This window comes from Odocoileus virginianus, chromosome 4, assembly GCF_023699985.2.
Source record: "Odocoileus virginianus isolate 20LAN1187 ecotype Illinois chromosome 4, Ovbor_1.2, whole genome shotgun sequence".
NCBI classification, from domain to species: Eukaryota; Metazoa; Chordata; class Mammalia; order Artiodactyla; family Cervidae; genus Odocoileus; species Odocoileus virginianus.
The window spans coordinates 86325496-86352339 of NC_069677.1; the positions used below are offsets into that span (position 1 = coordinate 86325496).

Here is a 26844-nt window from a genome sequence, read left to right on the forward strand (position 1 = left end):
GCCTGGTGGGCTACAGTCCATGGGGTCGCAAAGAGTCGGACACAACTGAGCACACAGCACAGACAGATAGTGTTAGAATAGGTTGTAGGACACCCAGCTGGGGTAGCAGAGAATTGCTTGGTGGTGAGGAAACTACCTCCATGACACTCTATAATTGACTCTTAGAATCATTTTAGCACAGGTAGCAAGTAAAGGAGTTATAGGAATGATACAAGGTGAACTGTGGAACCAGCTCTCATGGTTGGTAATTGGGCTTACTTCCTCAAGGAAACTTGGGGGAACTTGCAGAACAGACACAGAATTATCCCACCTAAGCGGGGAGGGAGCTGGGGTATTTATACACCTACTCCAGGGAGTCAGAACTTAAGGGCAACCAGGGACAGGTGCAATGTCCTGGCACTTCTAGCCTGAAGGCTGGTGGGGCGGGTGAGCCCTCGGGCCGAAGGAAGTCAGACAGAGCACAAAGAGAGACAAAGATGAGGCCCTGACAGCATCTGTCACACTCTCATGTGATACAAGTCATGCTGATAGTGCCCAAAGAGAATTTTGTGTGTGTGTGTGTGTGTGCGCGCGCTCAGTTGTGTTTGACCCTTTGTGACCCCTGGACTGTAGTCTACCAGGTTTTTCTGTCCATGGGATTCTCCAGACAAGAGTACTGGAGTGTGCTGCCATTTCCTACTCCAGAGGATCTTCCCAACCCAGGGATTGAACCTGTGTCTCCTGCATTGACAAGCAGATTCTTTACCACTGTGCCACCTGGGAAGAGAATTTACCATGACAAAAAATAAACTCTGAATTCCCAGAGGATCTTGAAATAAATGTGTACGTAAGTCCACCACAACTGCAACATTGCAAAGGCATGTGTTTGTGAGACACATCATTCTTGAAATCTCAGGGCCTCCTGGAGGGTCTCAGGCCCCCAGTAGTCAATGTATCAACCAACTAGTGCTCTTTCTGTTATGAAATAAGCCAACTGCCCCACTCCAGGCCAGAGGTGTTAGGGCCAGGGAATTGGGAAGGGAAGCATCTTGATGGCTTGATCACTTGAAGATAAAGTCACATTTTGGTATTAACAAAGTTTGAATTAAATGGGTACCCCAAATGATTATAGGAGCTTTCCTGGTGACTCAGACAGTAAAGAATCTGCCTGCAATGCAGGAGACCCAGGTTCAATCCCTGGGTTGGGAAGATCCCCTGAAGAAGGGAATGGCTACCCACTCTAGTATTCTTGTCTAGAGAATCCCACGAACAGAGGAGCCTGGTAGGCTACAGTCCATGGGGTTGCAAAGGGTTGGACACCACTGAGGTAGTCGCCATTTAAAACACAGTCATGGGCTTCCCTGGTGGTTGAGTTGTTAAGAATCCTCCCGCCAAGGCAGAGGACACAGGTTCGATCTCTGTCCAGGAAAGATCTCACATGCTGCGGGGCAACTAAGCCTGTGCACCGCAGCTGCTGAGCTCGTGAGCCCCAGAGCCTGGGCTCTGCAACCAGGGAAGCCACCACAATGAGAAGCCGGCACACCACAACGGGAGAGGAGTCCCTGCTCACCACAACTAGAGAAAGCCCACTCACTGCGATGAAGACCCAGTGCAGTCAAAAGTAAACTAATTTTAAAAAAAAAACAGTCACTTTGAAGAATCTCTTCAGATAAGTCAGGGTTGGTTCTCAGGTCAATTCCACACTTAAGTCTTAGATGATCCCAGGGGCTTCTGCTCCCTGTCTGCCCACTCTGCTTGCTTCTATTCCCGGTGTAAGTGAAGCCCTGGCAACGATTCCACCCCCGTTCCATCCAGTCTGGTTCCCAGTCCTGTGACCTCTATCTACACAGTTGACTCCCCTTAGGCACCCGGTGCCCAGCACTGAACAACACCCCCCCACTCCAACAGACACAGAAATATTCACCCCTCACCCATTTCCCCCTTGGGCTGCAAGAGGGGACGTCTAGGGCTCGCTCTGGGGCTGGGTGCACAGTCACCTTCTCTCTTCCCACCCCCACACGCTACAGGCTTCAGTGTTTTGTCTACACAAAGAAGCCATTCTCTCCCATCTGGGTTGTGGACCAAATTCGAGACCCCGGGAGGGGCCCCACTGCTTGACTATACATGTGGGTTACATACACGCATGACCTCGATCCATTCCTCTTCCAGCAAAATTCGATTTGACAACAGCCCAAGGTCTCTTCTCTCTAATGAGTCTTTTCTTCCGCTGGTCACGTCCAAAGAGAGCAGCGTCCCCCGGTGCCTGTTTTGTCTGTTAAAGAATCTCTTTCTCCTTCCCAACTCTCTATTCATGCACTGCAAACCTAAAGGGAATTTCTCTTTATGATGTCTAATCAAATGCAGAAATAGAGAAATTGTGAACCCACAGAGAGCAGGGTTGGATACGCAATGAAACAGGATGGGAGAGGCCATCTATGCAGACAAAGGGACAAGAGTTTTCACAGAAAAGGATGAGCACTCAGGGGTGACAAGCCGAGGAGGCAAAGCAAGAATGACGTGAGTGGGACACTGATGGTAACCATCTAAGTAGCATCCCCGGAGCCTGAGTTGTAGCAGCAGGGACGTGGGCGGGGGGCATATAAGCCTTTCAGTTCAGTCGCTCAGTCGTGTCCGACTCTGCGACCCCATGAACTGCAGCACGCCAGGCCTCCCTGTCCATCACCAACTCCCGGAGTTCACCCAAACTCATGTCCATTGAGTCGCTGATGCCATCCAATCACCTCATCCTCTGCCATCCCCTTCTCCTCCCACCTTCAATCTTTCCCAGCATCAGGATTTTTTCAAATGAGTCAGCTCTTCGCAGCAGGTGGCCAAAGTATTGGAGTTTCAACATCAGTCCTTCCAATGAATATTCAGGATATTTAGCCCCGCCCCTGCCCCCATTTCTGAAAGTCCATAAAGCACGAGGGCTCTGACACTGGCCACCAGCCCAGAACCTCTGTAATGCCTGACTCAGTTGATGTGGCCCCCTCATCTGCCCAGCCCTGCCAGCCTCTTGGACTGCAGTCCCAGCTGGAATGGCCCCAGAGAGGTCTCATACCACTCCCACCATCAAGTCCTCTTAGCAGTGCCACCCGCCCCCCTCCAGCGGTGAGCCCCTAGCACAGCCTCCATCGTGCCTCCCGAGGGAGGAGCTGCAGCAGCTGTGGCACCCAGGTCTAGCCCGACCCATCCCACGAAGTTGCTATCAATTACTAAGAACTGCCATCTAGAAGCATGCAGAGGCAGTGGAAGGAACCAGCGGAGGAATTGCTTGCCCTTCCTGGCCCCTCCCACCGCCCCACCCCCACCTACCCTGTTTGTTCCAAGTTGTTTCACTGTTGTTTAGTCGCTAAGGTGTGTCTGACTGTTTGCTACCCCGTGGACTGTAGCCCGCCAGGCTCCTCTGTCCCTGGGGATTCTCCAGGCAAGAGAACTGGAGTGGGTTGCCATTCCCTTTCCAGAGGATCTTCCCCAGCCAGGGATCAAGCCCAGGTCTCCTGCACTGGCAGGCAGATTCTTTACCATCGGAGCCACCAGGGAAGCCCCTGTTCCCAGGAGCAGTGGCTAAACACAACTTCAAGCTGTGGCCAGCTGGGAAATGACCCACCTGTGCTTCTCCTCTCCCTTTTGGCCTCACTCTCCTTCTCCCCCACTCTGGCTTCCCTGGGATTGTACTACCATCCCTACCACCCCCCCCCCCCCCCCAGTAAGTATTCACACACAAGCTTTGCTGCAGGCTGTTTTCTAGGGCACCAGGACAAGCCTTGCCCCAGCAAACCGGCACCCCTCAGCACAGCCGTGAGGAGCTGTACCCTGGGACATAAACTGCACCAACCCAGTTTGACCTGGGTTTGATCCCTGACCGGGGAAGATCCCCAGAGGAGGAAATGACAACCCACTCCAGCTCTCTTGCCTGGAGAATCCCCATGGACAGAGGAGCCTGGCGGGCTACAGTCCACGGGGTAGCAAAGAGTGGGACACGACTTAGCGACTAAACAACAATGAAAACAACTTGAAACGAACTGGGTAGATGTTTGTTTATATTCTGATCTCATCCGTTTCTGGAACTGGGTGTTTGAGGCATAGTTATCTATATCCATATCCTAGGATGTGACAAATTATAACAAAGGACCACACACTGAATGGCTTCAAACAACCAAAATTTATTCGCTCACAGTTCTGGAGACCAGAGGTCAGAGGTCAAGACCCTGGCAGGTTGTGCTCCCTCCCAGGATCCCGGGGGAGAAGCTCTCCTCCTCTTCAAGCCCCCGGTGAGGACTGGCCCTCCTCGGCCTCCTTGGCTTGTGGACGCAACCCTCTGTCTCTGCCCCCATCTTCCCATCATCACTCCCTCTGTGCATATGCGTGCCCCCTCTGCCTCTGTCCCATAAGGACCCTCGAGATGGCATTTAGGGGCCACCTGGATGATCACTGCAGATGGTGACTGCAGCCATGAAATTAAAAGATGCTTACTCCTTGGAAGGAAAGTTATGACCAACCTAGACAGCATATTAAAAAGCAGAGACATTACTTTGCCAACAAAGGCTTGTCTAGTCAAGGCTATGGTCTTTCCAGTGGTCATTTATGGATGTGAGATTTGGACCATAAAGAAAGCTGAGTGCAGAAGAATTGATGCTTTTGAACTGTGGTGTTGGAGAAGACTCTTGAGAGTCCCTTGGACTGCAAGGAGATCCAACCAGTCCATCCTAAAGGGAATCAGCATCCTACCGCTGCTGGCTGGAATACACAATAAAGAGAAAGAAATTTTAAAAATCCAATGAAATGCTAACCTTATCACCAAACAGTTCGAGGGAGAAGAAGCGTGAGCAGGAAAGAAGTGTGAATGTTTCCATTTCTGGGGCCATCTGGGGCACAGGAGAGACCCCACTTTCAATCTTCATGTCAACATGTGTTATTTCTTCCTCGAGAGAAACAAAATGGAATAATCCAGCATCACCGGGTAGAAGAGCTCACAAGTGCAAGAGCCAGGGCTGGCTGCCGGCCCCTGGCCCTTGGTGATGGGATCCGCCCACCTTCCCCCCCTTCCCCTGCCTCCCACCAGCTCATTTCAGCTCCTCTGGGCCTGAAAGACCCCAGCCCTGCCATAGCTGGAGTGGAACTGTCAGTCCCCCCATTTAAAATCCATCTGTGAAAGGCTCATAAATCACACCCTCGGAAAACTCACTCCTCATTATAACTCAGCAGAGAACAGCTCTGTTCAGAGATTTAAATAAATATGAGCACATAGTAAGTTGGTTGTTTTTTCAGCGGGAGGTTCTATGTAAGGGGATTTTTGCATCATATTCTTTCAGCTGTTCATGTTAATAGAGCCAGGAATAATGACAGGCCTGTCTCCACATGCAGCCATCCCTATTGTCAGATTAAGCAAATGGCCATTGAATATTTAATGCAATTTCAGGGGAGCCAAAAAGGTTCCCCAATAACTCTCCCTTCTGACCTTGCAAAACAGCTCTGTCAATGTCCCAGGTTCTACAGTCAGAGCTTCCTTATTCTGGGCTTCCCTTGTGGCTCAACTGGTAAAGAATCCGCCTACAGTGTGCGAGACCTGGGTTCCATCCCTGGGTTGGGAAGATCCCCCGGAGAAGGGAAAGGCTACCCACTCCAGTATCCTGACCTGGAGAATGCCATGGACTGTATAGACCCTGGGGTCACAAAGAGTCAGACACAACAGAGCGACTTTCACTTTCACTTTTCTTTGGACCTGCCCCTGGTCAAAACTGATACCATGGGACTTCCCTGATGGTCCAGTGGTTAAGATTCTGCCCTTCCAATGCAGTGGCTGCAGGTCTGATCCCTGGTTGGGAAACTAAGGTCCCGTGGCATGAGCAAATTAAAAAAAACAAAAACACCGATATGACTAGAAGGGGCCATATGCTTTTTTTATCTGGCTGCACCAGGTCTTAGTTGCAGCATGTGGGATCTCGTTCCCTGAGCAGGCATTGAACCTAGGCTCCCTGCATTAGGAGCTCAGTCTTAGCCACTGGACCACCAGGGGAGTCGCCGGGGCCACGTTATTTAGCAGGGTTCACGTACACATTTATCCTAGCATTTTCTCAGAGCAAGGGTTATGGTGGCCGTGCAGGATAATCCACTGGGTGGACAGGGAGCCACGATGGAGCGGAAGGTGAAGAATTAAATGCAAGGCTGAATCCCGGAGGAGGTCCCTGTGATTCTAATTTCATACTTGAATGTATGAAGTACCTACCTTGTGTCCAGGGAGATGTTCCATCCTCATGACCACCTGTGGGGTAGAGACCAAGGCTCTTCCATTTATGAGAAGCGTGGGGTGTAAGTCCATGCTTTCCCACCTAAAGTGACACCCAACAAGTTACCAAGGTGTATATTCCTTGTTAAGGTAAGTTCTACAAAAGAACAGTCTCCACACCCTGAGCAAGTAGGTGCTTTGGGGATGACCTGCTTCACAAGATCTATTCACAAAAATAGACAGAGGCACACACAAAGGAACGCTGAATCTAATAGGGGGAAGGGAAGAAAAGAAGGAACTGGGGGTCTCCAGTTTTCCGTGACCAGAAGCTGAGCAGGAATCACCAAGAACGAGGACAGGATTGGGCAGGAGCTGGCTGGAAGTCCAGGAGGGAGGCAGGGCTGGTGTAACCAGGGATCTGAGTGGCGGAAACTGGCCTGAACCACGGCAACAGGGAGCGGGTGGGGCTGTCCTGAGGTAGGGTGTGTGTGTGTGTGTGTGTGTGTGTGTGTGTATTTAGTCAGGTCCAACTCTTTGCGACCCCATGAACAGTAGCCCGCCAGGCTCCTCCATCCATGGGATCTTCCAGGTAAGAATACTGAAGCAGGTTGCCATCTCCTTCCCCAGGGGATCTTCCCAACCCAAGGATCAAACCAGCATCTCCTGCATTGGCAGGCAGATTCTTTACCACTCAACCACCTAGGAAGCCCCAGAGAGGGACCCAAATCTGAGATTCTCACCCCCAAAAAACTTTGAATAATCCCAAGGTGAACTGTATGGACAAGTGGGGGCTTCCCCATCTATTGGTAAAAGCAGGTGTAGATCCTCTTTGGAGGGAAGGCTTCTCAGGTTAATTTGCAGGAATCCTACAAATTAAAATGCAGCACAAACAAAATCACAAATATTTGCAAAGGCAAAGTCCCTATGAACAGAAGCTAACAGAAACAAGAAACAACAGCTGTAGTCCCCAAGGACTACAGACGTTTCTATTAAAGAAAGGATACACTTATAATTTATGAAGAAACGACAGGACAACATTAGATATCAGTTGATAGAATCAGAGAAAAACACACAGAACTTTTCAAATTAATAACATAACTGATGGATAAAAAACTAAACTCAGTGGGTGTGTTAAACAGTAGATCACACTGTTAAAGAGAGAATTCATGAACTGGAAAATATATCTGAATAAATTTTCTAGAATACAGCAGCGAGAGGGATAAAGATATGAAAAAGTATAAAAGAGATAGAAAAAGAACAAGATCTAGCACAGAGCTTGGCACACTATGGCCTGTGTGTCAAATCCAGCTGGCCACCTGTTTTTAATAAATAAAGTTTTAATGGCACCACCACATTCATTTGATTGTGTGTTGCCTATGGCTTTTTTCACAATACAATAGAGCTGTGTATTGGAGACAAAGATCATATGGCCTCCAAAGCCTAAAATATTTACTCAATGGCCTTTTACAGAAAAAAACTTACCCCTGGACTAGTACATACATGATTGGGAACCCAGGAGGAATATATAAAGAAGACAGAAGAGAGGTAATATTTTTAAATATAATGACTACATTTTCCAGAACTGTTTAAAACATGTAGCCACATCGCCAGAAAGTACAATATATTCCAAGTAGGATAATTAAAAAGACTCATGTTAGCAGGATGGATTGAACTGTGTCCCTTAAAGATTCATCCAAGTCCTCAACCTCAATACCTGTGAACGTGACCTTATTTGGAAACGGGGTCTCTGCAAACGCAGTCAGGTTAAGGATCTTGAATGACATCATCCTGACTTTGAGATGGGTGCTAAATTCAATTGCTAAGTGTCCTTTTACAAGGAAAAAGGAGAAAGAGAGAGAAGGGAAGGGTACCAGTTGGCTCAGTGGTACAGAGTCCATCTGGAATACAAGAGATGCAGGAGATGTGAGTTTGAGCCCTGGGTTGAGGAGATCCTCTGGGGGAGGAAATGGCAACCCACTCCAGTATTCTTGCCTGGAAAATCCCATGGACGGAGGAGCCTGGTGGGTTACAGTCGATGGAATCACAGAGTCAGACACAACTGAGCACATGCACACACAGACACACACACACAGACACACACAAGCATTGATACAGACGCCGGGAAGGCCGTGTGAAGACAGAGGCAGAGACTAGAATGATGCATCCACAAGCCAAGGGATGCCTGGAGACATCTGAAGCTGGACAGGACAAGGGAAGAGCCCTCTCTAGAGCCTTAGGAGGGAGTGCAGCTCTGCCCACACCTTGATTTTGGATTCCGTCCTTCAGAACTATGAGAAAATACATTTTTGTTGTTTCAAGCCACCAAGTTTCTGGTCATTTGTTATGGCAGTCCCTGGCAACTAACACAGATTTTGTTTCGTGTGGAAGAATAAAGGTGACTCCAAGCTGGTTGGCATTCTCCACACCAAGAGATGATATTTACCTCCCCTCTTCTTGAATCTGTGCATTGGCCTATGACTGTCTTAACCAAAAGAATATGGCAGGAGACTTCAGAAACCCTGGCAGATTCTGCTTTTATGCTTCTGGGATCCTTGAGCTGCCTCGTGAGAAGTGAAGCCACCTGCTAAGAAGAGCCCATGGAAAAGCCAGAGGAGAGAGAAGGGGGCCCCGGGACTTGACGGAGAAAGAAAGAAAGGCCCTGCTCTCCGGCATTCCAGCCAGACCAGCTGTCTAGATGTCCCTGCCACCCAACACTTTGGAGATGGCTTCTTGCTTTCTCTCCCTCCTGTCCCCCTCCACAAGCCTTGTTCTCACACTGAGAGCCTCTCATGCCTTCTCAACCCCTAGGAACTTCCCCAGAGAAAGTCCTGCCCAGGGGATCCTGTCACAGGTAAGTGAGACGTCTCGGTTGTCCCAGCCCAGTCGAGCCCCAAGAGGACTGCAGTCCCAGACAGCAGAAGAACCACCCAGCTGATCCCAGTCACTTCACAGAATCACAAGCAGATGAGGCATTGACAAACGTCCCTACAGATATAGGCATTGCAGGCAAAACAAAGCAGAGATGAATGGCTGGCTCTTCATTCCTGTTCTCAGTAGATGAACTTACAATAATAAACTCTTAGACATGAGTGAGTAGGAAATTTACAGGCAAAGCTAACTCTTGGGTCTTAGTATCGTATGACTGTAGTTTTGTTAACCATAAACAAGGAGTGGTTTATTATCATTCACCTCTTTTATACCTATGTAGATAAAACTACTAATTAAATAAAACTAAACCAACCCAGACAGCATATTAAAAAGCAGAAACATTACTTCGCTGATAAAGTTTTGTCTAGTCAAAGCTATGGTTTCTCCAGTAGTCATGTATGGATGTGAGAGTCAGACTATAAAGAAAACTGAGCGCCAAAGAATTGATACTTTTGAACTGTGGTGTTGGAGAAGACTGCTGAGAGTCCCGTGGACTGCAAGGAGGTCCAACCAGTCCATCCTAAAGGAAATCAGTCCTGAATATTCATTGGAAGGACTGACACTGAAACTCCAATACTTTGGCCACCTGATGTGAAGAACTCACTCATTGGAAAAGACCCTGATGCTGGAAAAGACTGAAGGTGGGAGGAGAAGGGGACGACAGAGGATGAGATGTTTGGATGGCATCACTGGCTCAATGGACATGACTGTGAGCAAGCTCTGGGAATTGGTGATGGACAGGGAAGCCCAGCATGCTTCAGTCCATGGCGTCACAAAGAGTTGGAAGCAACTGAACTAAATGAAACTCCAAATGAATAAATACTGAATTTTAAAAAATTAGTAAAACAAACTCACGTGCTTAAATATGTACCTCAGGACCAGAAACCTGACCACCAGGTGGAACTGTAGAAGCAAAATGGCATCTCACTTTGGGTAATCATACACACTTCATCTCATAGTCAGAAAGGAAAAAACACATTGTACCTGAGACAAACAAACAAAACAGGATCAGGAAAATAAAAGAAATCTTGAGCCTTTCCTGTAAGTTACTAGCTCCCTAGCAAAAGCAACTTTCTTCCAGACTTCTGCAATCCTCCTGCTTGGAGATTTGTCAGGACCTTTGTGAATATGACAATCATGTGATAAATTTGCTATTTTTCTGCCATGCACAGACCAACTGTAATCTCAGTAACCTTGGTAACTTTGAGAATATTTTTACCTTTAGATACATGTTTTTTTTTTTTTTTTGATGATCTAATCCTTCTAGCCCGTGAAGATTCTTAACAGATCTTTTTCAAGTACACTTCTTTTCTAAATACTTTTGTCTCCAAATCTTCCATTTGTGAAGTCCCCAGACTCAGGCAAAGCAGGCAGAGCAGAAGGTGAGAGAAGAAACCTGGATGGAAAATAGAAGAATTAAGTGAATATCTAAAAAAAAAAAAAAAAAAAAAAATGAACATCTATTTGTTGAACAGCTGTCTCTCCCACTTAAGTTCCCAGAACACTGGAATGAGGTGTATTTTCCCTCATTTCTTTCCCAGGTAAGAAATGGGAGGATTTGAGCAAAAAAGAAACTAAATGACCCCAGTTAGAACAATTATGGGCCTTCCCTGGTAGCTCAGCTGGTAAAGAATCCACCTGCAATGCAGGAGACCCCAGTTTGATTCCTTTTGTTTGTTTGCTTTGCTTTCTGTTTTTGTTGTATGTTCCATCTTTGTCTTATCATTGACACTGTCCTCTAACGTCATGTTACAGACTTTTTTTTCCTAGCATTCTAACATGACATGGCCTCTAAAGTGATAGGTAGAAAACAAATGAACTGGGGGGGCAGGGGGAGAGATATATGTGGGAAGCAGACTCAGAGCAGTAAGCAGTGTACACCCAAATTCCAAGAACTTCAGTGAGTGACCTTATCTGGACATGTAAGTAGTTAGTTTATCCTGAGATGAAATTATCCTGATTCAGTGTTAGTGTTAGTCACTCAGTTGTGTGTGACTCGTTGTGACCCCGAGGACTGTAGCCCACCAGGCTCCTCTGTCCACGGGATTCCCCAGGCAAGAATACTGGAGTGGGTAGCCATTCCCTTCTCCAGGGGATCTTCCCAATCCAGGGATCGAACCCAGGTCTCCGGCATTGCAAGCAGATTCTTTACTTCCTGAGTCACCAGGGAAGCCCATTCTGATTCAGAGTGGGCCCTAAATTCCATGACCGGCCTCCTTATAGGAAGAGAGGAGGACACAGAGACACACAGGAAGAGACCCTGTGAGAATGGAACCAGAGATCAGAGTGTTGCAGCTACAAACCCAGGAATGCTTGCGGCCACCAGAAGATGGAAGAGGCATGGAAGGATGCTTCCTGAGAGCTTTCAGAGGGAGCATGGCCCTCAGGACACCTTGATTCCTGATCTCCAGAACTGTCGGGGAATACACTTCTACCGTTTTTAAGCCACCAAGTTTGTGGTAATTTGTTACAGCAATGCTAGGAAACTAATGCAAACCATGCTGCTAGAGATGCAAAAGATGAGAATCCCAGGCCTGCCAGAGAGGCTTTATGAGGCTCAGGATTGATAAAAGCTTTCAACTGAGACCTCAGGTCTATACCTTGAGAGAAAGGGAAATCAGATTTAGTCTGAACACTGGACCAAATCGCAAGCATGAACAATGCAAAAACAGGCGCATATGAAACATGTGGAGCTCACTGTAAAGATCTAACATAGGTATAACTGGAGTGGGGACAAGATGATGGAGAGGATAAAGAGAAGTGGTATTTGAAGATAGACTACTGAGAATTTTCTAAAATGACAAGAGACGTCAAACCACAGAGTCGAGCACGATAAATAACTACAACAAAAAAATGTATTTCTAGGCAAATCAGTAAAACTAATGGAAACCAAAGACAATGCCTTCTATTAGCCATTGATGATGAGGTGACCTTTGATGAGATCCATAATTTCATCAGAGGTTTACAACATGACGTATCCTAATTCTATCCTGCCTCCTTTTATAGACAGTATAGTCAAATACTTTTACAGAGAGACAGATGTCCCCCTGTTACCTGTTTGCTTACCTCAGATGTATTTATACTGTTGTATTTTGGCACCTCATCCATGTCCTTTATTATCATTTTTTTTCCTTCACGATTGGGTCCACAGTTGGGCAGTTTGATTTCTTGGAGTATCTGGTTGAATCTAAAGACCCACACTTTCACAGCATCTAATGATTCCTTTCTAATACATTGCATTCAATGAAGTCTATGATCCTCTTTCTCCATTTTCTACTGACTTTCCAAAATTAATTAGGGAGGGATGCAAAAAAAGTACTCAAAGAATTCGACAAAGCCCACTGAACAAGCAATGAACACAACCCACTGAAACTATTCTGTGGATCAGCAGGGACCACCACCAGGCAAAAGCTCAGAAAGCTCTCTCATCAGCTGATGCACCTGAGGCCTGGTATGATGGGTTATATACAGTGTGGAAGTAGACGGTGCACAAAGTCAAACGCATGAATCTGTGCTCAGCTAGAGAGTCCTATCCCCAGGGACCCCAGGACAGCTGCAATTGGCAGCTGAGATATTATTTCTCCAGAAGCACAAGCCTCTCTCCTCAATATGAAAGTCCTCATTTCCTACCAGGACTCAAGTAGTAAAATGGGGCAGACACGGAAACCCCTGCGGATATTCACTTCCTCGTTCCAAGTAATTGACATTCAACCTATGTATCTTTCAACTCAGAGTATGTAGGGACACGCGAGCATTTTATTTTATGGTTATATCTATAGCCTTTTAGCATTTGACGCTGTGAGTTGAACTCACATTTAATGCATAAACTCAGGGAAAATCTGATTGATAGGATAGATTGCTAATAGATTTAAGGAATCGTTTATAGTTATCAGGCTAGACTCAGAAGAGCGGAAACTCTCTCCAAGTAAATGAATAAGTAGCAAGTCCTTTACAAACTGAATAACTCAGCAAGTACTCGACAGGAAAGGAAAGCTCTCCGAGTGAGTAATCTTGGCTTTCGCTCATGCTCCTCCTGACCCATTAAATTATACAAGGGCATCAGTCATTGAAAGCTAAAATTAACACCTACGGGTCCTGCCAGAGAGCTCTGATATCTCCAGTGGGAACTTTCCATGCGCTTGTGACAGACCAACAGCCATTGGTGTTGCCATGGGGAAAAAAATAAGAATTGAGTTTCCTGCCTTAGTTTTTCCTGCAACTGCCAAGTGGGCAGTCTGCTTGGCCTTCGGCAATAACTCTGCTCTGGTAACACTGACTCAACAAGTATTTACTGGCCATCTACTGCAAAACCAGTGCAATGCTGGGGGCCAGGGGTAAAGAGGGGCACAGGACGGACAGAGCATGCACCCCAGGTCCAGGACACCTGAGCCCCTCAACCAGCCCCAGTACTCGTTTGCCACATGGTTCAGGCAGATCCTAGGCACTGGAAGAGTTCCCGGTGAAAGTCACACTCCACACCGAGTGAGTAAGAGCTGGACTAAACCCCAGCTCTGTCCCTTACCAGCTGTGTGGCCTGTCTCTGTGGTCATTTAGAAACAGCCAGAAAGGCAGAAGTAGTTAGGATGGCTGAGTTAAAAGGGTGATCTGATTATAATTTCTGCCTGCTTATAATTTCTCTTCTTTAATCAGAGAGTAATTTTCATATAGCTAAATATTATATGCAAGTTTTAAGTACGCAGCTTGATGAATTTTTCACATGAATCTCATGTAACCACCACCCAGATCAAGATACAGAACCTTCCCAACGCCCAGGAGATAAAATTTCTATAGGGAAAATGCCAAAAGTCAAATCTCAGGACCTCTGTTAAGTCACCACAATCAGTGCTACCAACCACAGGGCTGTTTTCTGACTAGTCGTTGTTTAGCCACTCAGTCATGTCCAATTCTTTTGCAGTCCCACGGACTGTAGCCTGACTATGGGATTTCCCAGGCAAGAACAGAGATGAGCTTATAGTCTTATCTTTCTGGTGACCAAGAGCACGAAGTATAAACTAGTCTGCTGGACATAAGGGTACAGATGAAGCCTATAAATGTGTCTTGGAACAGTCTGAATGTGTACTGACCTAACTGGCCAATACAAGGATGAAATCTGTAATCTTGCCTTTTCCTTAAAACCAAACTCAAATGCAGTAGTTACCCAGGCCAGATTCTCCTTGCTAAAAAATTTACAAAATAGTGCTTCCCTCACAGCTCAGTTGGTAAAGAATCCACCTGCAATGCAGAAGACCCCAGTTCAATTCCTGGGTCGAGAAGATCCCCTGGAGAAGGGATAGGCTACCCACTCCAGTATTCTTGGGCTCCCCTGGTGGCTCAGCTGGTAAAGAATCTGCCTGCAACACAGGAGGCCTGGTTTGGATCCATGTGTTGGGAAGATCCCCTGCAGAAGGGAAAGCTACCCACTCCAGTATTCTGGCCTGGAGAATTCCATGGACTCTATAGTCCATGGGGTCGCAAAGAGTCAGACACCACTGAGCGACTTTCACTTTCAAAATTGTTACAGGAACAAAATAAAAGTTGGAGGGACATTATTCATCATGGCCAAAAGGTGGAAACAAAACACATGATCATCAACAAGCAGATAAAGAAAATGTGGACTTCCTGGGCAGTCCAGTGGCTAAGACTCCATCCTCCCATGCAGGGGGCCTGAGTTTGATCCCTGGTCAGGGAACTAGATCCCATGTGCTGCAACTAAGAGTTCAGATGCTGCAACTAATAGACTCTGCATGCCACAACTTCAGATCCCACATGCTGCAACAAAGACTGAAGATTCCAAGTGCCGAAAATAAGACCTGGTACAGTCAAATAAAATATTTTTTAAAAAGAAAATGTGTTCCCCATCCATGGCTGATTCATCTCAATGTGTGGCAAAAACCACTACAATATTGTAATTAGCCTCCAACTAATAAAAATAAATGGAAAAAACAAATTTAAAAAAATAAATTAAAAAAAAGAAAATGTGGTATATCCACACAATGGAATATTATTTGGCCATAAAAAAGGAATGAAGTCCTGACACATGCTACAACATAGATGACCTGTGAAAACATCATGCTAAGTGGAAGAAGCCAAACACATAAGACCACATACTGTAGAATTCTATTCATGTGGAAGTATAGAATAGGGAAATGCAGAGACAGAAAGTAGGTTAGTGGTTGCTTTGGGCTAGTGGTAGGGGTGGGAGAATTGGGAGTTAATAGCTAGTGGGGTTTCTTTTGGAGGTGATAAAAATGTTCTAAAACTGACTTCTGAGGATGATTGCACATATATGTGGATATATATTAGAAAACATTGAATTGTACACTTCAAATGGGTGAATCATATGGTTTTGCTGTTGTTCGGTCACTAAGTCAAGTCATGTCCAGTTCTTTGTGACTCCAAGGACTGCAGCACACCAGTCTCCTCTGTCCTCCACTCTCTCCCAGAGTTTGCTCAAATGCATGTCCACTGAGTTGGTGATGCTAACTAACCATCTCATCCTCTGTCACCCCTTCTCCTCTTGCCTTCTCTCTTTCCCAGCATCAGGGTCTTTTCCAATGAGTTGGCTTTTCCCATCAGGTGGCCAAAGCATTGGAGCTTCAGCTTCAGCATCAGTCCTTCCAATTCAAGGTTGAGATGGGCTTCCCTGGTGGCTCAGATGGAAAAGAATCTGCCTGTAATGCAGGAGACCTAGGTTCAATCCCTGGGTTGGGAAGATCCCCCAGAGAAGGAAATGGCAACCCACTCCAGTATACTCGCCTGGAGAATCGCATGGGCAGAGGAGCCTGCCAGGCTACAGCCCAGGGGGTCGCAAAGAGTCAGACATGACTGAGCGACTACACGGTCACTTTCTTTTTCCTTTAGGGTTGACTGGTTTGAATTATATGGCACCTGATTTTAGTTAAAAATCACAACCCTCTTAAGAGGTAGCTATTAGCCCCATTGTACAGATCGCAAAACCGAGGCTTAGAGAGAAACCAAACTAGATGTGACACCAAAGCTTGCATCTTAACCATTATGCAAGAACTCATTTAAAGAAAAACTATAAAAAAGGCTTTTGTCATATTGGAAATCATTTCCATACGACAAATGACGAGAAACAGAAGTACTAGCTCAAAAGCTGTGAACATTTCTAAGGCCCTTGATACACATTAGCAGGCCAGGCAGGATGGACTGACTCCACAGCAGGGACACTTTCACGAGAATGCGTGGCTGGGTGCCTGGCACACTCTGGCCCCCCAGGAATGTCTCCTGAATGAGTAACAGCCTGTTTGCAAGCAGGAGAGAGGGAGAACTCCCCAATTCAAAGAACTACATTCCTTCTGAAACGTAATGTACAAGCTACTCCTAAGTGAGGCCAGCTCTAGACTACATATGAATAACCAGTGCCTGGAATATGCAGCCAACCTATCTGTTGTCACCACCTTCACACAGCAGGTGACTCATCACATAGGCTCCTGGTTTAGCTGACTGCAAAGAGGTAAAAAATGACCTGATAAAGTATGCCATGGTGCATCTGGGTGACCACAAATGGGCTTGCAAACTGCACCCATTCTTTTAGGGAATAGTTCAGTGGGAGCAGTTTTTAGTGAGTACAAGGGCTTCTGTCTGGATTATTTCATAAGTCCACTGCCCTAGTAAATGCTGATTCTCCATATAAATATTAGCAGCTGACATACTGTCACAGTCCACTAGAGCCCAAGATAAGTCAGACTGTAAATCCGATGCCTTCGGAAGCTACATTAGCCAGTGTAGGCTACTACACAGCCTTGACAAGCCCTGCCCTACAAACCTTGGGACCTCAATGAACTCCTCTTTCCTGCAGAGCCAAGTTTGGTAGCAACAGAATCTATCTTGAGAATTACACCACTAAGATACCAACCTGTGGCACATCATCTGACTGTGGGTCTGTGTTCCAAGGGGTTCATTCAATCTTTCAGACTCTATCACATGGGATTTTTCACCGTCTTTATTCCCTCTTTAAAAAGAAAAAGCCCAAACCCTATGGGTATTAAAGATGCCCCCTTTTAGTGCTACTTTATGCATCTTTTGGACAACACTTTGGAGGAGTCTTTAAAAGGACGGAATTATAATTTATATTTTCAATACAGGAAATATCTAGAGAAAACGGAGGTCCCCTTCAGCTCATACTCCACAGGTTGCTCTCACATCCATGAAGCTCTATAAGATCCTCCTGGCACGGTCAAAGGAAGGCAGGGAAGCAGTCTTACCCAACCAGACCTTAATGATTTTATTTATTCCACATGGTCGAAAACATGTTTGAACATAACTTGCCATAATTTTTCTGGTGATTTCTATGCATCAGTTTTTAATTATGAATAATGTTTTCAGAGACACTCCTGAGAAATTTTTACCCAAGTTTCCCTTGACAACCACCTCATAAAGTATCGAAAGTGAAGCTGCTTCCATGACCAACACGGAACATCAACTTTAAAGCGTGGATTCCTCAAAGATCCATTACTCATCTTTGCTGTGAGTGAATCTCAGATTCACACGTGCAAAGGGTCTCAGAGAAATTCAGATCCACCCACATAACTAACAAAATACATTTACTGTCAAAAAAGGTTCAAAAGATTTTTGTACAAAAATAAATTTCCTAACTTTTACTTGGAGCATTTTTTCCTTTTTTTTTTTTTAGCAAGGGATTTTCTCTGTGTGTCTAAATTATTGCCTTTCTATCCTCCACTGAAAGTTGTCAGTTTTTACAGGATCTGCTGTGGCTATGGCAGGCAGAATCCTTTCCTCTTGACTCAATCCAGGCCACTCAGAAATTTAAATGTTTGTGCATGTTAATGAGCACGAATTTCCCTTTCTGGGTTTTACTTAGGAAAACCCAAGTAACTGCTGGATTTCAAATGACTAAGTAAGAAAGGTCCAAGTACAGTAAAGGACAGTGAGGTGGGGCTGGCCTGAGAATTCCAGCACTTTCTGCGGGTGCAGCTTCCCTGGCTTCCACTTTCCTTCCTTTGTCAGAGTTGACAGCTTTTGCAAAAAGAACGATGTAGACATCAAGCTAAACTGAAACATAAATAGGTCAATTAGCTTTCAATGGAGCACTCTTTATGTGGCTTAGACAGGGAGGTATTTTCTGGTCAATTACTTTAAGTAGACATCAATAAACACTAAAATTATTTGTGCACCGGGAGTCATGGCGCTGGGCTTTTTCCTCCCCGGTCCTCAACTCTCCGGGAAGTAAAGCAAATTCGTATAGGAGCTTTGCAGTGCTCAATGCCGATACTTAAGGCGTTCAACAACTGTTTTCGGCTATCACTTTTGGTCTAGACCGTGCAGAGAGCCCCCGAAAGACGTGGAACCTGGCGCCTGTTGTCTCGCCAGGTCGCCAGACCACGCTCCAACGACGGCGTTCACCACCGCGCATTTCTCTCCCCACGCCTGCTTGTATTTATTCAAAAGTTAGATTTCGCAATAAACTCTCCTCGCCCCTCCCCACTCCATGCCAGCCCGTGGGTTAGTAACTGGTGGGAACTCTCCAAAATGAAATGCAAGATTGAAACTAAGTCTCACACCACTGGAAGAAAAGTGTAATTAGCTTCGATCTTTGGAGCGGAGTAGCATTTTCACAACTCCACGAACCCACTGCGCACACTCACACCCTGATCGCCCCTGCTGTCGGGGGGAAAACGACAATAAAGTACCCTTGAACTTGAAAATCCGCCGGGTGCCGGAGGGCTCACCTGGTTCAAAAGCTTCTCGGAGATAAAAACTGAGAATTTCGTAGTCAGATTAAATAATGTCTTTGTCTGCACCCGCTGGTCGAAAAGAACGTTGGTGCTGTAACCAAGGTGTTTTTTTGTTTCTGCCCTCTAAAAAGTGAAGACGGTGCTGGAGTTGGGGCCAAAAATAGTCCTAAACCGCACAGTTTGCATTCACCCTGTAGTTTATCAGCTAACCGATACTTTTGCCAGGGAAAATACTCTTGAACTGAGAAAAAGTGTTATACGAAAAAGTCCCCATTTATGCGAAAACGTGCTCCTCCTCCTGGGTATTTGTTCTGGCAACTAAAAGGAATTCTGTCTTGGGGCAGTTAAGAGGGGGCGAGGGACGACGCAGGGGAATCGCACCTCCCTCCTCAATCAGGGTACCTCTCCCAGAAGGCGGAACCACCAGCCTGAGAACCCGACTCCGGATCCGGGCTGCAGGCAAGCGCGCGAGCCGGGGACGGCTCAGGGATCTTTGGTGAAGCCGAGATGAAAGTACGGGTCTCTCCGTTTCCACCAGACTTCCATCCATCAACACGCGCCGGCTCTCACCCTCTCCCCAGACCACTCGCGGACCCCAGGCCCCTCCTTTCCACGACGAAAGGATCTGGGGAGAAGGCAGACCGCGTACCAGGAGGATGAGAGGCGGGCACGCGCGGGACAACGCCCGCACCCCTCACACACGCCTGCGGGCGTCCCGCACACCTCCCAGCGCGCACAGCCTCACGCGCTCCAGCTCCGCGCAGGCTTCCCTCCTTGCAAACGCGGGCCCTGCCGGGTTGTACCCTGCGCCCCCGCGGTGAGCGCAGCGCGCACGCTTGCTCCAGGGCTTCCTTCCCCTTGCACTGCGCCCCCAGCCCCCTGCCCAAGTGTACTGACACCCCTTCCCCGTGCGCACGGGTCTGCCACTGTACCCTCCAGAGCCCTGTACCCTCGTGTTGACTCAGCCTCTCCTGCGGCCGTGCGCATTGCGCCCCCTTCTGCCAACCTGCCCACTCCCGGGTTTCTAACCACGCGGGAGGTCCCGAGGCTCTGAGCCCGCAAACGGCGGGAACCCCATCGCAAAGTCTGGCCGCAAGGATCTCTTTCTGGGCCCGCACCCAGAGTAGGAGTCCCGAGTCCCTTCTGCGGAATTCAGATGACCTCTGGCCACGGGAATGCCTGAAGCTCGGCCCGTGCCTTGAAGGAGAACAGCAACTTCCAAAACCAGATTTCCTCCCAGGAAAGAGAAGGCCGGCCAGGGGGCCCCCGCCGCCGCCTGCGTGCCCTGCGAGATGGGGTGCGGTACCCTACCGGGTGCCCACCACCCAGCCTTTCTGAAGTCCGGCTTTAGCGTCCGAAAGCTCAGACGCGGGATGGCTCTCTGCTTTGGGCGTCGCCACCTTCTCCTCCTGGGATGGAAGAGTGTGTTCCCGGACACACACACCTCTCAGGAAACCCGCCTTCCATGCTAGCTCTTAAAACGGAAGAAAAAAATAAAAATCCGCGCGAAGCAGGAAAACGATCACGCCCCGGGTTGGGGCGGCCGCGCGCGCCCAGGCCAGGCTGCAGGGAGCGGGTTCTGCCTGCCCGGCCGCCCTCTGGCCCTGTGTAACTTCACTAAACCACGAATGAATGACCGTACCTCTTCCTACAGATTTGTTTAGGCCAGGGCGGTTTCCCTCCATCTTCGTTTCGCTGTGCATATAGTCCCTTATGTTACTTAAATATTAATAAAACGAGTTTGTGACCTCAAAGTATGTTAAGAGCCCTATATTATAGTCAGGCTTACATTAAAGGTTGGCGATTACTATTACTACCCGCGGGGAGGGCGGGGGGAAACTGTGCTTTCTTTGATATGCAAAAATTGTCCCTGGTGGGAAGATTCGGGTTTGTTTTTGGTTTTTTGTTAAGGAAAAGTTTTGGTTGATGTTTTTGAAAGGAGGTTTCAGCGCCCTCGTTAATGAACTAATTGGTTTTCGGATTTCAAGGCGGTCTGTAACTGGTATAACCACTGAGGAATTTCAGCTTACACCGGACTGGTAAGACTCCTCCAGCACAAGGGTTTCCAGACGCGATCGCGGGCTCGCTGGAGGCAAAAAGCGAGGTTTTGCCCGGGAGTCGACGGACCGCCTCTCCCCGAACCAGAATTTTGAGGCGACGTTTCTGTTAAGCCGGGCGAGAGCACGCTGGGAGTGTGTTTCGGAGGCTTCCTACCGCTGGGCCGTGGAAGGCTGGGAGGAGGCCAGGGCCGGACACTCAGCGCCCCTCTCCTTCGGCCGGGATGCCTGGCGGGTGGCTGAGCGCCGCGTGCGCTCCCACAGGACCCTCGCGCTCTCCCGAGGACATTGGTTGCCTGTGTGCACCGTGAGGGTGCCAAAGCGCCAGGCACCTTCTCAGAGATGGGGCAGAAATCGGGGCTAGGTCTGGGAGACAGGGAAGGAATGCAGAAGCCCCTCACCATCCCACCCCCACCCCCAGGTAAAACTAGAAGAAGCCTGTGTCTCCAAACCTGGCCGCGGCTTCCGTGGCTCTCCGCGGCCCTCGCTGGGGATTGTGCTAATCACTATAATTACCAGAGGCACTGATTTTGATCCCTAAATGTCTTCACCTTGAGGGAGGGAGAGAAGCAGGCCTCAGCTACTCTTTTCCTTGGATAGGTGGTCCCCTCTAGCGAGCAATCCCAGAACCAAGTCCAAGAAGGACCGCGCTCTTTTCGGAATTCCAGGAGGCAGAGTCTGCCTTGAGCAGGCGGGGATAGCCGACTGGGAGGTGGGAATAATCCCCCGCTGGGTGGTGCCTCCTTCCCTCCCCCTCCCACCCAGGAGAGCCACTTGGGACACTCTGCGGAGGACTCAAGCATCAAGGGACCCCAGGACCCCGTGCAGGAGAGCGGATCTGTCCTAGTGACTGCGACTCCTAATCAGATAATCAAAGAAGCCGACCAACCCCAAAGCAAACACTTCCTCCTACCGGGTAGCTACCAGTGACATAAGGTATTAAAAGCAAAACAAAACAAGAAACTTCTCTCCTTTGACTACTTGGGTGAGTGAGCAGAGAGAGTTACTGTCCGGGCTTATCGAAGAATGGATAACATTAGGAAATTGCTCTGGATACCTCTTATTACTTTTATATGACGGGGAGTAACGTTGTAATGGTTGTCCGATCCTCTCTTGGAGGAGCAATGAGCCCAGGAAAAGTTGGTGACATCTCCATTGGTCTTCCACAGAGAAAGGAGTGAAAAATCGAAGCACTTTTTTGGGATAGCTCAGACCAAAAACCCGGCAGCCATGAAATAGTCGTATATGTGAGGGCGACCCCGAGCTGGATTTTCTGGAATAACAGCATCGTACTAATCGCCTGTGTAGACAAAGGCTTTATAAACCAAAGAGGTTCACACCTCGGTCGTCCCGGGTTTTCTGCTGGCTAAGCTTGTTGCGCGGTTGGCGTTCTCCCTAAACACCGCTTCAGAGATTTCAACTCCCTCCTCCAAATCGAGTGCGAGGCCTGCGAGAAGTCCTCTCCTCCCGCCTCCTTTGATCCCCTTCTGCCCCCGCAGCAGCCCATCCCTGGTGGAAAGCCTGCGCGTTTCCGCCTTGATCTCACGCGAAAGTCGGTTTCCGCGGGGGATGGGCCGCAGGTAGGCGCCGGGCGCGGCCCGGAGGAGAAACAGTTGCGGAGCATCTGAAGCGGAAAATCCAAGCAGATGTGGGTCGGCGGGGCCCCTCCCCCTTCCTCTCCGGGCCTCAATTTCTTCCAGATCAGTTTCCTAATGGAAAATTTCTAAGAGGTGTTGCGGGGGGGGGGGGGGGGGGTGGTGGCGTGCACAGGCGTGCTCGTGCGCCACGGAGTGCGCCTAAAGCTCTGGAAGCAGGACTGGCGGGGGCTGATGGCGCCCCACAAGCAGGCCCCCCGCAAGCGCGGCAGAAGCTTTTTGGACTCGAGGTGTCCCACCTGCCCTCTTCCGGCCCCCAGCCTCCACGCATTCCAGATTCTGCCCACTCCTTCCGGGCCAGGAGGACTGTTTCTGGGTGATGCCCGCGGCGGTGGGGGTCTTTCGTTGCCCCCTGCGAGCCCGTCTCTGTGCTCTGGACGACGCGATCGGCTCTCAAAACATAGACTAGGAGGGACTCCCTGACCCTCAGGAGCCGTGGAGCAGGGAATACACATGAGGTGTCCCTGCCGGCGGCCGCTGGCTGACATTCCAGTTAATGCTTTTCCCGATTTACAGAGAGCTTCTATCCTGTGGGTGCTATCCCAAGTGTCCCCTGGGCCCCAGCTTTTCCCCTTCGGTGGGGAGAGCCTGGGGACCACCTCAGCTAGGCTCAGGGGTCCCTCCTTCGCCATCCCATGCAGACAGCTCTAGGCTTCCCTCCTGGGGAAACCCGGAGGTCGCGCCCAAGTACTTTCAGTTATTTCGGGGCTGCTGTGTGGGAGTCCAGGCCCGTCACCGCGCGGTGTGTGTGTGTGTGTGTGTGTGTGTGTGTGTGTTGAATGAATACATTGCGGGTGGGGTGGGGGTGATACAATGCCCACTTAGACGTTTGCTGGGGCAGACTGTGGTCCTGGACAGGACCCCATGTGCGAATCTTGGGTTGTGAGCCCCCATGTGCGAATCATCAAACGCCCCAGCATGCTACGTCTCACACCACATGATGTGAACTGTCTCACCGGCGCCCACTGTGCAGACATCTCGAGTCCCGTTTCCCGTAAAATCGGGGAACTTTGGTTTCAGGAACGTTTCTGTTCCTGTTAACTTGTCGACTTTCTCCCACTTCCACTTAGCCATGTTTCTGCGATCCGGGTAATCCCTTTCAAGCTCAGGAGGAATTCTCCCGGGTCCTTAATTGAGGATCGGAAATCGTGGGGGTGATGCGAAGCCTTAAATCTCCCCCCGAAGCCAGGAAGGTGCCTGAGCGCACTCGGGGGGCGGCCTGTGCGAGGGCGGCGGGGCCCAGCGGGCAGTCCGTCCCCTCCTGGAGCCCCTTCTCCCGGAAGGGGGGAGACCAACGCTGTCCGCGCAGCCGGGCGCGGGATTCCCGGCCCAGAAGCGGGCCCAGAGGGAGGTGCCTTGCGTTTGGGCACTGCCTAGCCGCGCCACTCGCGCGCCGGCCCGACCGTCTGCGCGCACGGCTGGGAACAGGAAAGCGCTACTGGATCCGAGACTCCAAGGAAAAGGGGTAGTTCCTTCGTGCGCCGGGCATTTTATTTGGTAGGGGGCCACCAACTCCGAAGGTCCCTAGGCTCGATGGTTTCGAGTAAGACCACGGCTGTGGGTTCCGCGGGACGCTGGGACAGGCGGGGGTCAAGACAGGGTCTGCGCCCCCTGTCCCGCCCACTGAGGGAGCTACGACGCCTCCAACGCCATCGAACTTCTGCCCTTCAAAGGGGTCCTTGGAAAAGGTCAGGGGCGCCTGCAGCCGACGAGGTGGCCGAAGGCCCTGTCCTCCAGACGCCGGGGAGAGAGGCGAGTTCCAGGTCACAGTACGGCAGTGGGCGCGCTGAGTAGCAGGCTCCTCCCGGGCCAGGGGAGAGGAGCCACTAAGACGGAGATCCTAGAGCCTGGCCCCGCGGCTCCGGAGTCTCCCCTCCCGAGCGGACCTTTAGATCGGAGGGCCCCTTACAGCCCCAAGCCCACAACCTCAGCACGTGGCCGAGGGACCCCAGGATCCGTTGCCCTGCGTCTACTGCGGCTGCCCTCTGACTCCGCGCGCCGGGAAGAGTCCCAGTGCATGCGTCCACACCACTTCCAGAAGGTTCAGGCTTCTGGAAGGGATGGGGGTGTGTGCGACCTTCGCGACCGGGGTACTTAGGAGGACCCCCGGGGTTGCAGGCAGGGGGTTGGGATGGGAGGGGATACGAGAGGAGGTCCAGGCTGGCCCTGAGGGAAAGCGCCCAGGAGTCCTACGCCCTGCGGCCGGCCGCGTCTCCAAGGGCGCCTCCCTACTCCGCCTGCCTCCTGCCCGCATCACCTTGGCCCCAGCAACGCTCGTCCGATGCGCCTCCCTCGGAGCCCGTCGCCCCCGCAGCACCGGCTCCAGCCGCGCTTCCCTGAAACTCCTGCTGCCCTGGGTCGGGCTTCGGGAGCGGGTACCGGTGAACCCTGTTCTCTCCGCCGCCCAGGGCAAGGCCTCAGCGGTAGGTTCGGCTCCCCCCCCCCCACCCCCACCCCCCGGGCCCTCTCTCCGTGCGATCCGCGCGTCCCCGCGGCCTCCGACTCCTCTAGAGCAGGCGCTAATCTTTGGCTCTCGCGTTTCGAGGAGAGAAAGGGCAGAAGGGTCACTTCCGAGCCTCCTTCGTGCCGTTTCCTGAGGTGGGGGACGCTGGGGGACGGGGGGGCGCTTTTCTTCCCTCTCTGGCCTCCCCGCCGCACTTTCGGCTCTCCCTGCCAACTGGGGAGAAGCGGGGGACCCGCGGGCTCGGGGACTCATCCTCCACCGCGGGGCACTCGGGCCGCGCCGCCCTGTAGCTACCCGGGAGCCATCGAGAAGGTCCCGGCACTCCTTTCCCCCTCCTTCGTCCTCCAGCGCCCCCCTAACCCCCCGCCCCGGCGCCCAGGTCCCGCAACCCGCTCGCCCGAGTCCGTCCCCGCTGCGCGCCCCGAGCACTCACCGCCACTTCCTCGAGGCCCGGAGCGCGCGGGTCTCTCCCGGGAGAGTCCCTGGAGGCGGAGGCGCGCCTGTGACTCCGGGGCCGCGGCGGGGTCTGGAGGCGAGGTTGGCCGCCCCCGCCCCCGCCGCGGTCCCTCCTCCCCCCCCTCTTTCCGCCCCCCCTCCCCACTTCCCCGGGCCTCGGCGCCCGAGCGCTCCGCCCGAAGGCGGGTCCGCCATAAACAAACGCGTCTCGGCCGCACGTGGACCGCGGAACTTCTGCGCCTGGCGGCAGATCGCGGGCTCCGGGCGCCGCAGCTGCGGGCACAGGGCACCGCCAGGGAGAGCAGGCGAGCGCTCCCGGGCCGGGCCCAGCCGCCTCCGCTCCCTCTCCGCCCCATGGCTCCACGGCCGCCGCCGCCTGTGCCGCCCTCCAGAACCGAGGGGCCTCGCGGCAGCGGGTACAAACACTCGGTCAAGGACTAAAAACAGCACCGCCGCCTCCTCGCCGGCCACTCTCCAGCCCTGGAAGGGAAGCCCGCGGCCCGGGGAGACGAGAAGGAAGGAAGGCAGAGTGCGGCCGAAGCGAGCGGGGAGCCGGGGCTCCGGTTCGCGGCGGGACAGTTCGGCCCGGAGGAGGCTGCGCCCCGGGGCGGCGGCGGCGGCGGCGGGCGGAGCGCGGGGCGGCGCCGCCGGGTTGCGCCGAACTCCCGGCCCGCGCGGCTGCAGAGAGGCACCCCGGTGTCCCCCGGGTCGGCCCCCGCGCACCTGCTCGCGCGGCCGGCGCCCCACACCCCCCGACCCCCACCGCCAGGTATCCCGCGCCCCTTTCCCCATCGCCGCCGCTGCAGCCGGAGCGCGGCTCAGCGGGCCTGGAGCACCGCCGGGTCTAATATGCCCGGAGCCGAGGCGCGATGAAGGAGAAGTCCAAGAATGCGGCCAAGACCAGGAGGGAGAAGGAAAATGGCGAGTTTTATGAGCTGGCCAAGCTGCTCCCTCTGCCCTCGGCCATCACCTCGCAGCTGGACAAGGCGTCCATCATCCGACTCACCACGAGCTACCTGAAGATGCGCGCCGTCTTTCCCGAAGGTGAGAGGCCCGCAGGTGGGCGGCCGGGAGCGCTGAGAGGCCCAAGCCGGAGCCGGAGCTCTCCCGGAGGGGCGGCTTGAGCTTTTCGGGCCGCTGCCGGAACATCTGGCGGAGGTCGCCGCGGAGAACTTCGGCTCCTCCTGGAGTTGAGGGGCCAGGGGCCTGGTGCCCAGACGACCAGACCATCCTCTGGGCCAGGGCTGGAGAGGGACGAACCAGAAATCGCTGCATGAACGTGCCTTCTTCTTTCCTTTCCTCTTTCCTTTCTTCATTTCTTTAACTCCCCTTTTATTCTTAACCTCTTACTTCTCTT

At 51.0% G+C, this 26844-nt stretch overlaps 1 protein-coding gene and 1 long non-coding RNA gene across 2 annotated transcripts in view; one reads left to right on the plus strand and one right to left on the minus strand.

Annotated features, from left to right (window-relative positions):
• Nucleotides 1–4134: 4134 nt before the first annotated feature.
• Nucleotides 4135–25544, minus strand: LOC110123112 (uncharacterized). Its single transcript, XR_011487182.1, has 5 exons — nucleotides 25465–25544; nucleotides 10356–10532; nucleotides 9992–10120; nucleotides 6209–6311; nucleotides 4135–4719 (listed from the first exon to the last, which is right to left on the minus strand). It is a non-coding gene; the product is annotated as an uncharacterized lncRNA (long non-coding RNA).
• Nucleotides 25545–26316: 772 nt separating this feature from the next.
• Nucleotides 26317–26844, plus strand: part of SIM2 (SIM bHLH transcription factor 2) — a 46538-nt gene continuing 46010 nt past the window's right edge. Inside the window, exon 1 of the mRNA XM_020870856.2 lies at nucleotides 26317–26531. Coding sequence (XP_020726515.2) covers nucleotides 26357–26531 — 175 coding nt within the window. The 5' untranslated portion in view covers nucleotides 26317–26356. The remainder of the gene's footprint in view (nucleotides 26532–26844) is intronic.